This window comes from Phaseolus vulgaris, chromosome 3 (assembly GCF_000499845.2).
Source record: "Phaseolus vulgaris cultivar G19833 chromosome 3, P. vulgaris v2.0, whole genome shotgun sequence".
In the NCBI taxonomy this organism is placed as follows: Eukaryota; Viridiplantae; Streptophyta; class Magnoliopsida; order Fabales; family Fabaceae; genus Phaseolus; species Phaseolus vulgaris.
Window position 1 is genome coordinate 43,925,150 of NC_023757.2, and position 15,348 is coordinate 43,940,497.

The 15,348-nt window shown below is 31.6% G+C and overlaps 2 protein-coding genes across 2 annotated transcripts; both read left to right on the forward strand.

The window, feature by feature from the left end:
• The first annotated feature begins 483 nt into the window (after positions 1–483).
• LOC137807986 (dehydration-responsive element-binding protein 1F-like) lies at positions 484–1,442 on the forward strand. The gene has a single exon (XM_068608871.1). It carries the CDS (start codon positions 571–573, stop codon positions 1,315–1,317), a length of 747 nt encoding a protein of 248 aa, XP_068464972.1. The 5' UTR covers positions 484–570; the 3' UTR covers positions 1,318–1,442.
• Positions 1,443–5,879: 4,437 nt separating this feature from the next.
• LOC137807987 (uncharacterized) lies at positions 5,880–8,901 on the forward strand. The gene is made up of 3 exons (XM_068608872.1): positions 5,880–6,639; positions 7,961–8,093; positions 8,194–8,901. The coding sequence occupies exons 1-3, from the start codon at positions 5,941–5,943 to the stop codon at positions 8,766–8,768; spliced, it is 1,407 nt and encodes a 468-aa protein (XP_068464973.1). The 5' UTR covers positions 5,880–5,940; the 3' UTR covers positions 8,769–8,901.
• Positions 8,902–15,348: the final 6,447 nt, after the last annotated feature.

Consider the following 15,348-nt stretch of genomic DNA (forward strand, 5'->3'; position numbering starts at 1 on the left):
ACACACACTTAACATTTCATTAAATTAATATTTTAATTTTTTTAATATAAATTATTATTATATTATTTTTAAAGATTGTCAAATGAAAGTGTTTTACTGTTTCTTTATCGTAATTGTAATCAACATTGACTTGAAAGTATGTGAATCATGAGCACAAAATCAGTTGTAGCTGACAACAAGAATATATCCATCTCATATTTTCTTCTTTCTACTGTGTCTGAAAACGGGTTCTGTAAGTGTAAAATTCCAGACACGTTTTCTACTCACCCAAACCGTTGGCGGGTCAAGGTGTTAACTTTCCAAACAGACTGTGACGAATGTTGGGACTGAATCTTACGAAGCAGCAAAGGCAAGTGTTAGCCACTTCACACTTCAAGTGGACCCGACAGCCAAACAACCCGTGTCCGTGTCTACATCGTAGCCACGTGCGTCAATTTTCTCCCTCATATATCTCAAAATGCTGCATATATATATTCCACACATAACATAGTCAATTCACAGCCTCTCGTTTCTCACTCAGTCAATTTCACTGCTCAACCAAATCAATCCATTGCAAACGTTAATCCACAAATGAACCTTCTCAAACAATCATCTGACGAGTCAAACAACGGCTGCTACGTTTGCTCCTCCCCGGAAACAAGCTCCTCTAACCCTCCCAACGCCGTTCACTCCGACGAGGAACTACATGCATTAGCATCGGCTCGCCCCAAGAAACGTGCTGGGCGCCGAATCTTTAAGGAGACACGCCACCCCGTGTACCGAGGGGTGCGACAGAGGAACAACAACAAGTGGGTCTGCGAGATGCGAGTCCCCAATGACAAATCCACAAGGATTTGGCTCGGAACGTACCCAACCCCCGAGATGGCCGCACGAGCGCACGACGTTGCCGCGCTCGCGCTCCGAGGAAAGTCCGCTTGCCTCAACTTCGCCGACTCGGCGTGGCGGCTGCCCTTGCCGGCGTCGACAAATGCGAAGGAGATACGGCGAGTGGCCGGGGAGGCTGTTGTGGCGATTGCAGCGGAAGATAGTTGCGTCGAGCAATTAGAGAATGAGAATGTGAATGCCGTGGCTGACTGCGAAGTTAGCAGCAGTGGTCTCAGCATTGATGAAGATGGCAGTAGTAGCAAAGCCTTGCGGGTGTTTTGTGATTTGGATGAGATAACAATACCAGACGCATCAGGATTTGAAGAAATGCATGCGTGGCTTCAGAGCATGGCGGATAAGCCTTTGCGATCGCCTACTTTTGTAACATATGTTAGGGATTGGATCTCTGTTGAGGATGATGCTGAAGTTTCTCTGTGGAGCTTCTCCATCTGACGCACATGCAATTTCGCTCTTTTGCTGTGTTCTGTGTGTAGTTTTGTTTCTTCCTTTCGTTTTTGGTTCTTTGTACATGAATAGTAAGAAATACAACCACAGTGGATAAGATTATAGTTGAGTAATTCTTAATAAGTGTAATTAATTTTAATTTAATTTTATAAAATTAGTTTGTAAAATGAAATTTGTTCTTCCTTATATATTATAAATTAAATTTACTACTAGTTGATATGAGATTACAAGAAAAATGATAAAAGTGTAAAACATTATAATTTTTAGCATCTAGAATATTGAGTGTAACCGTTCATTTTCATATTAAATTCTTGTTTATAATTGATTATCTTTTATAAGGGTTAGCTGAAATTAAAATATTTGTATTCCTGTTTAAATAAACTAATTGTATTTCTGAATTTTCTTTTATATTTTATACTAATTTCTTTAATCATTATATTCATTTTCAGCCTCTAAATATGTCTGGTAAAGGACCTAGTAATTTTATTTATAAAGTTCTAATTCAATCTTTACAATTTAAAAATTTGTAGTTAAAATGTTGATAGTTAATTAAATATTAATTTAAAAATTACTTATCAATAATGAAAACTAATTTAGATATCAACAATTTTTTAGTATTTATATTAAATACTATATAATTTAGGCATTATAACAACTAATTATTTGTTATCTCTAAAAATTATTTTTTATTTAATGATTTTCTAATAATGTAATTTAGTGTTGACTTGAGTGACATTAATCCATTTTTATTTTAAAATCTATTTAATTTAGTGTCATCTAAGAAAGGGTAAATTCCATATCTAGCACCATTTACACTTTTATTTCCCTAACTAACACCCTTTTGTTTTTATTTCCCTATCTAGCACCATTTTGTTTTTATTTCCCTATCTAACACCCTTTTATTTTTTATTTCCCTATCTAGCACCATTTCAAAAATAAATAAATAAATAATAAATTAATATTTTTTTATATTTTTAATTTTGAATGCATTAAAAAATAAATATTTTGAATGTTTAAAATAGTTAGAAATATAATTAATGAATAAAGAAATGAGTTTTTATAAAATAAAATAAATAATAATAATAAATTTAAAATGTTTAGTTTAAAATTATTTTTTTTAAGAATGAAGAAAATAAAAAATTAAACCCTACAACAACATAAAAGTTGAATCTATAAACATAAATCAGTATTTATTTTTATTATTATTGATGATGTAATCATGTTAATTTCAATTAAAAAATACATGACATAATTACAAAAAAATCAAAGTCAATTAGTATTAATTAATAATGGACACACAAATAATATTGAAGTGTCTATCCTAAATGCAAAATCCTAAAAAAAAAAATAATGCAAATGTTACACTTAATGCTTAAAAATGAGAAGCAAAAAATGAAAAAAAAAATCTAGAAAATAAAAACAGCAACAATAAAAAAAAATGGCATAAAAAAATAATAACTAAAAACATAAAATATATAAAATAAAGGCAAAATAAATTAAGATAAAGATAAAAGATATTAAAAAAATCCAAATAAGATAAATATAAAATATATAAGACGATATTAAATAAGTATATGTTGATCATAAAAATGAAAATAAATGAAAGATGATCATTCATTTAATATTTTCTTCAACAATACATTAAATAGTTTGTGCGAAATGAAACATAATTAATGACGAGAAGTGCACAATTCAGTAATGCTAGGACATATTCTTTATGTGTGTTCTGGTGTTTGACAATATGAACATTTTTTTGTTAGATCATGTTGTTCTTTTTTATGTCCATATCAGTCCTTATTTTTTACTTGAAATTAACATGATTACATCATCAATAATAATAAAAATAAATACTAATTTATGTTTATAGATTCAAATTTTATGATGTTGTAGAGTTTAATTTTTTATTTTATTCATTCTTAAAAAAAATAATTTTTAAACTAAACATTTTAAATTTATTACTTTTTTATTTTTATTTTGTAAAAACTCATTTCTTTATTCATTAATTATAATTCTAACTATTTTAAACATTAAAAATATTTATTTTTTAATGCATTCAAAATTAAAAATATAAAAAAAAATATTAATTTATTATTTCTTAATTTATTTTTGAAATGGTGCTAGATAGAGAAATAAAAAATAAAAGGGTGTTAGATAGGGAAATAAAAACAAAAAGGTGCTATTTAGGGAAATAAAAACAAAAGGGTGCTATTTAGGGAAATAAAAACAAAAGGGTGCTAAATGGGGAAATAAAAGTGTAAATGGTGTTAAATAGGGAATTTACCCTTCTTTGGGTTACGAGTTATTCGGGTTTCATTCATATTGGGTAAAAACAAAATTAGAAATACTTTTATTTTTGTTTTAAATGAATGAAATAAATATACTAAATATTTTAAAAAAATCACATGTGTGATTTTAATATTATTTTATAATAGACTATGATTTTATATAATTTATTACTAAATCTAACCAAAAAAATATCATACCAAAAGTAAAATTTAAAATTTAATATATATTTACAAATTTATAAATATTAAAATACCACTTTAAATTTGGGTCAGTTATCCACGAAATTATAATACTCTTTTCGAAATCCCAATATTATTGTCTATTTTACCGTGCATATAAATTTGCTTTACTTTTTTTTCAAATATATGGTTGTATGGGTTTTATTTATGAAAAATTACCAATTATTTAGATTATAAATTTGGTAGAAAAATTTTGGTAGTTAATTAGATATCAATTAGAAACCATTTAATAAGAATATAAACTAATTTAGAAACCAAAAGTATATCAAATTTATCATAAAATTTTACTAAATATTTTGTGATAAAGATTTTATATACAAGAAATTTACATGACAATTTGTCACAAAACACCTTTAATGTATTAAGCATGTATGCCATACAATTTGTCATAAATTACAATAAATAATAACTTTTCATAAACATCTATCACTAATTTTATATTTTTTAGTATTGCCTAAGGTCTCTTGAAAGAAAAAACAGAAAAGTAAACAAAAAAAATTAAGATATTTTAAAAAAAATATATGATGAATGTTATTACTATACTATTTCATAGTAAGATATAAGTATTAAAAAAAAAACTCACATAGAGCAATCTAAACTATTTGAAAATCTTAACCGTTAGTCTATTTAATTAATTCAATAATAACTTCCAAAGTACTCATTTATTTAAGAAAGGTTTTATTTTCATTAGAGACAAATTTGTTTAAATTAGTTGTATAATCACTAGGCATTTTTTTCTTGATTATTTGCCACAGTTGGTTACATACTAAAAGCTTCAAAATCATTAATTAGTATAAGCTTAAACATTCTCATGCTAGCTAATCCATGTGCTCGGTGATTTTCCAATAATCTTTTTGAATCTCACGATATCAATCACACGATTGACCTTTAAAACGGAGAAAAAGTATTTAAAAAAATTCATCAATCAGAGTGAAAAGTAGTTTTAAAAAATGTTTTTTTAATTAAATTTAAAAAACTAGATGAAGTTAATTTTTTTTTATCGTCAAAGCTGTACTCTCAAGTACTTTTGTCATCAAAACGGCAATGAGGTTCAGAACAGAAAAACACAAGGGAAACAAGCAACGATACTCTTACACTTTCATGAATTAATGCATTTTTTCTAACATACTTTTACGTTATTAGTTACACACAAAATTTATTAAACAAATGATAAAACTGACTCATAGGGCGTGGGATTATGGGTGGTCCGATACCATATTACGAAATGATTCTGATACCATATTACGAAATGAACTTTAAGCCTAACTCAACCCTATAAAACCGGCTCATAAGATTGAGGTTTGCACCCACATATATAATGGAAGACTCTCATGTGGGATCTCCAACAATATAACTATTGTTTTAATTAATAATAAAAAGGGTGGGTTAGAAATTAAGAATATATTGATACTTGATACAATTTATGAAATATGTATTAAGAATTGAAAATGTATCATATTGAAAAGTTAAAAAGTTAAAAATACGTGTCTTAGGCTTGTTTATCGGCATTTGCGAATTTTTAAATGTGGAAAGTGATTTGAAGCAGAAAAACGAAGTTGGAAGGAAATAATAAGAAAAGGATGAGATTACAGGAGGATCAGAAACACGTGGCACGTGCCTAATCGCGTGGAGAGAAATTGGGGAAGAGTCAACTACAGGTCTATTTACAGTCCAAAGCATGCAGTATGGTATTTGTTTATCTCAAGTAACTCAGAACACAACAAACTTCAAATTGACCCAATATTCATAAATTATTATTCCCACTTCAGATTCAAACTTTCATGAACCATCCAAGCTTCTTCTTTCTTGCGTCCCCACTTACCAACACTTCATTATATTCATATTCATAGTTTCATCGCACGCTTCTTACTTCAATCTCTAAATTTGTCTGCTTCCCACACACCATTATTTTAATTATCTCACAGACTGTTAAGTTTTGAGATCTTCACCGCCGAACCTTCTCAACTCTTTCCCCTCTCACAACTTCTTTAACAATATATATATACTCTCTAACTATCTCTCTATTTCTGCATCATACTCTTTCCCTACCTTCTTTTTCTTCAACTACTTCTCAACCTAGATATACATGGCTTTTACTGGTGCCAAACCTTTGTGTAATACTTCTCTAATACACACTTCAAAACATACCCCGAAACGTCCCCTTTTGCTCAAGGACTACCTCAGAGACGACCTCAGTTCCTGTTCATCCAACGGTTTTAAATCGTTGCCGCGCCGACAATGCTGCACCACCGTCGGATTCTTCGTGGAGAAAGATCCCCAACTCCAACGCAAAACAAGGAGCACACTCCCTCCACGGCGTCGACGACGATCATCCGTGTCGGTTCTGCAGAGAGCTTCCGTTGCCGTAATCAACGCGATAAAGTCGCTGCCGACGTCACACAAGAGTGGTAGAGCGAAGAGAGGTGTTAATACTACTGGCGTGCTCTGTAGAAGCCTCTCGAGGAAGCTGTTGAGTAGAAGCTTCTGGAGAAAAGCAGCAGCAGTGAGGGAAGAGGGAAGCCAAGGAGTGCCGCGGAGGAGGACATCTTTCCGCGAACTCATTATGCTGGATCAGGAACATCATAAAGCGACGTCGTTCAATGAATATACTGCATTAGCTGCCCCGAGCTTCACCACTTCTTCTGGCTGTGGCAGTAACAGCTGGGGAGAGAGTGAATTCACGTTTGCATCCTCTGAGAGCTCCAACGAAAACTACCTCCTGCTTGAGACCCCCAAAGATTGTGCACCACGACGTCACAAGGTGGAAGAAGAAGTAGTAACCAAGGTAAGCACTACTGTAATTTCCAATTTCGATTCTTTCACTATCCTTTTTTTAAAGTTTTTTTACATTGTTCATCATTCAGAAAAATTAAACTAGTCAGACACCAAAAAAAAAAAAATACATACTAGGTTAAGGAAAAATTAAAAGGTTTTGGTTAATTGAGAACTGTAAGAAAAAATTTGAATTTATAATATTCCTGTGCATGTGTTCAATATTGTTATGATCTTTGATTACTAATTTTTAATTAATAATTATAAGTATATATATTTTGTGTAAATGTACTGGAGGATACGATTCCCTGTATTAAACACAGCTAGTAGCGTGATTTGCACGTGCAGAGTGGGGATAATTAAACGTTTAATTATTAAGGAGAAGAAGTTTGAGGACTGCTTAGCCCACTAAGCGCCTTCAGCGGCGCTGAAACTCACTGCGAATTTTTATTGAAGATTGTGATAAAATGAAATACTAGTACGGAGTAGTGTATTAAATAAAACATTGTTTAGGACTCATTAACCGTTTGGGAAGTTAGGTTTCACCTAATATTCTATCATTTTATGGACGGCGGCTAAGGATACTTACCTAAATTATAAATTTCAGTGTGTGGCGGCACGTGAACTAGTAGGGTTGGGTCTATGCTCTAGCTTTACCCAGTTTACTCCATTTTGACTTTATACTTCCAATAATTTACAAGTATTTAATATACTAGTATATATTTCATTATTAAACATTTTAACTATTTTAAAGTCTAATATCTTTAAAGTAAGAACACTGGTTAACCAAGGGTAACTCACATTCACCATTTTTCTAATCTTTTCTATGGGAACTTACAAAAATTATTATTTTTATCTAATAATACAATTAGTTTACATCACATTTGACTCCTCTTCTTAAAGATCGTTTAATCAAATGTACCTTTTTTCCCCATATTTTCTTGTCCCACTTCGCTAAATCTATAAAATAATCACAGTTTTGATTGGCTTCAAAACTAAAAGTAAATTAACATTTATTTTACTTCAAAAACTAAAAAAAGTGTTTATACAGATATCCTTAAAATAAAGTGTTTATGATGCATTATTGAAATTTCTTTCCACATCTGTAAATAATATTTTGATACCACTACATAATTTGGTAATAATAGTGTATTAAAGTTAAAGTCTTAAATGAAACTCACCTAAATTATAGTGCACAATTGATTTTGTGCCCATTCCCTCATATTGTTGGAACTCTAGCATTAATAAACCGTCAGTTGTGTCTAAAAAGCTTTGATATCTCTTTCTCTCTAATGAAAATGAGACTAACTAGTGAAGTGGGTCTCGTGAAACAGGAATATTGGACAAATGAGAAAGAACAGTTTAGTCCTGTATCGACACTAGATTGTCCATTTGTAGACGAAGAAGACATTTACAAGTGTCGTTTCAGATCCACTTCCACTTCCACTGTTGTTTCCTTCACAAAAGGTAATGCCTTTCTTTCTTTCCTCAACAAAATGTTATAAACTTGGATGTCATTCTTCCATTGTTGTTTCTTTTTGTTTTCTGACAAAGGAAAGTAATACAGGAGGGAAACAGAAGCATATGCACAAAAGATGCCATTTAGAAAGTGTGGCTCCACTGGAGCCGGTGGTTTTAGAGAAAAGGTTCGCGCGGTTAGAGCTGGAGGATGAAACACTCAACCATTCTACAAAACAATACTCCCGCGTAATAGTGCCAGCAGCGCGTACTCTGAAGAACCTGCGTCATGCAAAGAATAACAACATTGAGGAGAATGCTCGAAGTCTTCTCAACTTCGTTAAAGGATCAAATCCAAACAACACTCTGATAATTAACGCAGAGAACCTGCTATTTGACTACTTCAAGAAGAGTATTGGAGAATGTAAAGGCCTTGATCTCTCAAAAAAGCTTCACCTTTGCAAGGTAGCAGAGGATTGGATAGATGGGCAGCCCCAAGAACTGTATTTGGATTGGGAAGAAGAAGGAGGAAGGTGCGTCTACGTTAGGGAGATGGAGAAGTGTGAAGAGTGGAAAAACTATGAACAAGAAATACAACAATTGGGCGAGGACCTGGCAAACGAATTCTTCACAAATCTGGTTAATGAGTCAGTACTTGATCTTATGACACGTACTAACCAATGAGATAAGATGCTGCCAATTACCTTTGTTCCATTGTTTCTTTTTCCTTTTACATCATTTGTATTCATCTCTTCTCCCTGTCTCGGGGATATATGAGAGTCTAAATTTTGGAACAATTTGGGAAATTTTGGTTTCAGTTACTGTGTTTTTCTTCCCCATATCCTGTGTCAATCGCTTTGGTATGTACTGTTTATTAGGACTTGGAAGAAAAAGAAAGCAATTGAAATTCATCTACTTCAAAGAGGACACTGATAGCATATTTGTATGACACTGATAGCATATTTGTTGAATCTGAAAATGTTAGAATTTATGATAATTCTAACACCGTTTTAATATAATTTAAGAAAAAAAAAATATTAATTTTTTAAAAATTCAAATTTATTATATAATTTTTTATTATAATTAAAAAATAACAAATAAATCATTTTAAATTAGTAATGAAAAACATATTTTTGTTAAAAAATATTTAAAACATAATTATGTATATAAATCTTTATTGCCAATTTATATAATTTATAATTATATAATATAAATATATGTATTTCATGTTATACATTTTATAAATTTTACGTATTTCTGTATTTATGTCGTATCAATATTTATGTACATGTTTATGTTACATAACACACGTTGATGGTAAATATAAATATAATTGAGTGAAGACATCTAATTTAATTTATATATATATATTAAAATCTTCCCAACTTATACACGAGCTCTTATAAACTTAATTACCTATCAAGATTGAGGAATTGTACTTTTATATAATTCTGAATAACAACAATAAAAACGTTATATATATATTAATTATATAAAACGCATTAATTAACTACGCATTATCGCATTACTAACGTACAAAAAAAAGTATTAAAAGTAAATATAGAATATTTTGTTTTAAGAATATTGAATTAAAATATTCATTACATTTCGGTAAAAAAAATATTCATTACATTTTAATTAATATTTTAGGACACTAATTGTAAAGTTGATATTCTGATGAATATTAAATAAATTTTTATTAAAAAAATACATTTTTATTTATATTTATTATAAAGTATTTTAAGTAACTTCATCACATTAAATGTTTTTTACTTAAAAAATTTGTCCTCTATAAAATATATAACTGCAATTTTAAAATAGAAATAAAATCATTACATATTCAAATAAAAGTTTAAACTGCATTATATTAATTTCATTGTATATTCTTATAATTCTAGTCAGCTACTGGATACTATTTGTTACTCTTAGTTTTGAGATTTTAGAAATATTTCAATATAGTAGAAACTTAAGTGATAACGGAATAAGTCAAGTTGGAATGAAAATTTATCTTACGAAGTTAATTAAAAGACAAGTAAGGCTTAAAATGGGCCAACTCAAACTAGAGGGGCTTTTGCTTCTTGAACCCATAATTTTTAAAATAACTATTCTACAATTTTGCTTTATTTTAATGGTGTCTTCTCTTTTTTTTTTACTTTTCTTGCTTCTGGGTGAGTTTTTGTTTTTGCTTAAAAATTTGTACTTCATTGTTACAAGGTTAAGGATTCCAACAAGTTTTAGGGGTGATTTAAGTTGGTTAGTCTTGTTTAGGTACAAAAGGTATCAATTGGTAACATTTATGATTATTTTGTTATTTTTTATAAAGGTTTTCGGATCATGTGATTCAAAATTGAACTTTTTTACACCCTAACCAAACAATCCAGAAGGTATATGTAAAATAAGTAATCATTTTAGATTGGATATGAATTTTGATTTCTGGAAGGATATTATGGAATAGTGTGATTTCTGGAACATATATATTTTACATATTCCAAAACATCTAATATGGATTGTGCAGAGTGAATTTTTATTCTTATTCTGTATTATGAATTATATCTTCTGAAATATAAAAATTGTATTTTAGATTGTATATTTTAAAATATAAAATAAGAATTACATTTAAGATTATATAATTCAAAATGTTTTTTTATTCTAAAATATATAATATAATTTTTGTATTGTAGAATGTCCATTTCAGAATACATACATTCTAAAATATAAAATCAGAATATATAATTTAAATAAATAAAAAAGTTTAGTGTTCTATGTATAATATGAAAGCTCACTGGATTGCATATTCCATAAATGAAATTACGAAAACAAAATTGGAAGAATAAAATTGGAATTTCAAATTTTACGGGTTGCAACTTGAAAATATGGGGTGAAAAATGAGCCTAACCTTAGGTTCGTATGAGTGGTTGGATCGTGAGAACATTTAAATCGAACATGTTTGGGTTTCTTCCTGTAACTCTACATTTTTCTTCATGCACCCCTATATTTTATGTAATACCAGAATTATTCTTGATAATTTTGGATGATTTTAGAATAAAGATTTCATAAGCAAAAGGTATTTTTGGAATAGGAGTTCGGCATGCAAAATGTTTTTCTGGAATAGAAATCCATAAGACAAAAATTCATTCCAAAATATCTTTTTTGGAACACATTTTTTTAATTTTCAAAATGATAAATATAGAATTCATAAAATGTGTTTGGGAAAGTATGTTCTGAAAATATTTCAGAAAAATTAATCTCAAAGTCATTTTTAAAATGGGTAAAATGGTATTTTCTATGAATGATGGTGCAGGAAGTCATTAGTTGGGATGCAGGGAGCAACAGCTAACATGTTTTCTTCAAATCTGTATTTTCTATTTTCTTTGAAAATTGAATCACCTACTTAATACAAACAAAGTCATATAATAGTTATAAAAATACATAAGTTTAGTGATACCATAGTTTTGTTGTAAACTGTAAAAAGGATATATAATGTATATCATAAATATTAAAAAATATTTAAAATAATTCATGCGATCGTTATGATATAATATTAATCTTTATTATATTTTTATAAAGTTAAAAAAAGTATTTGATAATTTCGTCAAAATTATTTGAAAATTTTAATTAGTACGAACAACTCAATTGTAAATTTGCGTAGCAATTAACTGTCTCAGTTACTGTTTAGTTTCTCTCTGATACCTGCAATAATTCGATTCCGATATAATATGCATAATGTCAAAGAAAAGTTTTCCTTTATTTTGTTTTATTGGAATTACAGTGAGAGGCGGCTATGTTCAATTTTTGTTTTATGCTGAGTAAATATTGTCTTCATGTGGAAGCTTTTCATTTTTGACGCGATGCAGTTCAGGGATTAAAATGAATAATGGCAAATCTGCTTTTGATGGTCATAGGGCAGAACATTCGCAACAATCAGTTCTAGCTACTTCACTGTTAATTGTGAAGATATTGGGTCATGTGAGAGCTTTAAATCATGGCTTAACATATTAAATTAGGACAGAACTTGATACGGTAACATGGGTATTGAAGACACTGATCTCCAATTAAAATTGTCAATTCATCTTACTGATTGGTGCCTTTATCCCGGTAAATAAAACTGGCCACTATTATTAAGATCTAGTGCTGATTTTTTGTCGGAGAGTAACACGAACAGCACTTTTAGTGAAACTTTAGCCCATTAAGTTCTAGGTTCAAGGATTATTCATTTCTATTCCCTATGGCTATGGATACTTCGTTCCACGTCCATAACGTATCACTTCTTTGTCCTACTTTTTGGTGCTGTTCCAAAGTTAAAAGTCGCTTACAGCTGGGTGAAATGCAGCTAAAGAAACATCTATATGAGTTTTTTGAGGATGGAGTAAGAGATTTCTTAGCTCATGCCTCAAGCATTAAGGCAATTCATCTCGTGAATTAATTTACTAGGTTATTCCTAACTTACTTAACTGTGCTATCTTATAACGAGTAATATGTTCCTGAAGTTCGTTTTCCAAAAATGGTCTGATACCTAGTATTGTTGTATTGGTGTGCATAGAGCAACGAAATAAACAAATCACTTATAGTTGCTGATAAAAAAAAAAAAAAATCTATGATAATAATTACTTTGGCCAGGTCTATCAGGTTTTGAAGTCATGTTCGTGGTTCATTTTGAAGGCGTAATCATTTTCAAGCGTAATGTGCAACCAGGAAAAAAAAAAGTTTTACATTTTGGAGATCAGAAATTATTAAGAATTCTCGTGGTGAATAAGATTCTTAAGAATTCTCTATGTAACACAACTTCACCTAATGGGATAAGCTGGCTGTTGTTATTATTGTTGTCATTGTCTTGCACCTTGCATTCTTGAGCTATTATTAGTGTGTCCATGCAAGAGCAAGACAAAGAATCATGTTACTGCTTGACATTTAACAATGGTACAATTAATTTGATTATGTTATAGAGCTTAAAAGAATTGGTCATGTATTGTTTTGTGGCATCGTATGGCGAGTCGTAGATGATCCTTCTAGAACTGCCATGCAAGCCGAAATTTCATCAACCATAATTGAAGTTCAAACCTAGAATGTTTTTGGTGTATACATGATGACACCAGAAATTTATCATAGTATTTGATCAATTTAATGATTCCATGTATATGTTAAAACTTTTACACTTGATTTAACTCTTGTAAACTTTAAATGAAGGTAATATTTCTGTGTTAATTTCACTAAAGGCTGTACGTACACAGTGTTCATTTATATTCTCAATACTATCTTGATATTAGACCTTTTGTCTTTGACTCTTTAATTCCGTTTTCGGTAGGAAATCTGTATTTGCCTTTAATTAAAAGGCTACCAAATCACATGTCTTTCTTGCTTTGGTATTGAACTTTTGAGCTTCTAGCATTTATTCAGTGTTTGAATATGTCAAAGCCATGCAAAACTGTAGTTGAAACTTAACCACGAAATTAAGTGATCTTCTGGAAAGAAACCTTGAATTGTCGGTTCACTTTTACACCTTAATTTTTTTGTTTATATATAGTTTGCTTTGAAGTTAGTAAGTGGTAGGTAGTACTTTTTTCTGCAGCATGTCTGAGTCTATTGAAGCATATACGCAGACAAAGATCTCTTATTACAGTACTAGTCTGTTTGTACTCATCACAAATAGAAGAGTATGAAGTTTTATCACTTTAATTTCTAGAAGGGAATTGAGTTTTTCTGTCAAACAAAGCCACTCTTTGTCACAAATGACATGCATTTTAGTATAGATTATACTGTGCAGAATTCTGCAGTTGCTATCCATGAGAAAATGTTTTATATACCATAGTCTCGTTCATGGAACTAAAGTAGATAGTGCAATCGACCACATAAATCTCATCTAAACGGAATGAATAACGTCAAACTAATTACTTAATTGCCAAATCTAAAAGGTATAAGATCGACCATGTTTATTTTGTTATCATTAAGTTCAAAATCATCATCACTTTTATTTTAAAATTTGAATGCTCAATACTTATTATCTTTAATTTTGATTTTAAATGTCATTTATACTATAATTTTGATATAATTTATAGTATAGGTTACTAGATAGATGGTATAATTTGATAAATCTATTCTAAGACTATTTATGGAGATTGTATTCTTATTTGACAAAATATATCCTCTGTTCACAAATTGGTATGACAAGTGTAACCATTCATTTACCCATGTCTTGATTAACAAAGATGACGAATTATGACAATTGGAGCATCCAAATGAAAGTCCTTTTGGGATCCCGAGATTTTGGGAGGTGGTTCAAGAAGGTTTTGAAGAACCAGGTCGACATAGACTCAACTCAACACGGGCCCCAACTCAGTGCATTCGATAAGGGATCATGCCGACTTCGGTCAAAACAAGCCCGAGCCGACTTCAGTCAACATAGTCAACATAGGCCTGAGCCGACTTAGGTCGACACGTGCCTAAGCCAACTTCGATCGACACAGCCCCAACTTGACTTTGGTCGACATGGGCCTAGGTCAACTTTGGTAGACATAGGTCTGGGCCAACTTCGTTCGACACGAGGCTAGTGCAACTTCAGTCGACACGAGCCCGAGCTAACATCGGTTGACACGGGCTCGATCTGACTTCGATCAACGTGGGCTCGAGCCTGACTTTGGTAGGGGCAGGGTGACTTCAGTCGACACGAGCCTAAGCCGACTTCTGTCGACACGGACTCAGGTCGACTTCGATCGACACGGGCCCGAGTTGACTTTGTTCGACACAAGGCCAAGGCGACTTCGGTCGAGATGAGCCTGAGCTGACTTTGGTCGAGACGAGCTCAAGAAGTTGGTCAACATGGGCCTGATCCAACTACGGTTAACACGGGGCCACAACAATTTCGATCGACACGGGCTTGAGCAAACTTTAGTTGACACGGGTCTCAACCGACTTCGATCAACATGGGCCCGGGTCAACTTTGGCCGACACGGGCCCAGACTGACTTTGGTCAAAACTAGATCGGACTGAATTTAGTTGACACGTGCCTGGGTCAACTGGGCTCAACACGGGCCTGATCGACTCTGCTCGACACGCGCTTGACCTACATCGCTCCATACAAACCCGGGCTAAATCGGGTCGACATGTACTCGGGTCAACACGGGCCCAAGCCAACTTCGGTTGATAGGTGCCTATGTCGACACGGGCTTGGGGCGACTTTGGGCTCGACACGGTCCATAACCGACTCCGCTCGACACAGGCCCAGTCCGAATCTGGTGGACATGGACTCGACTCAACACGAGTCCGACCG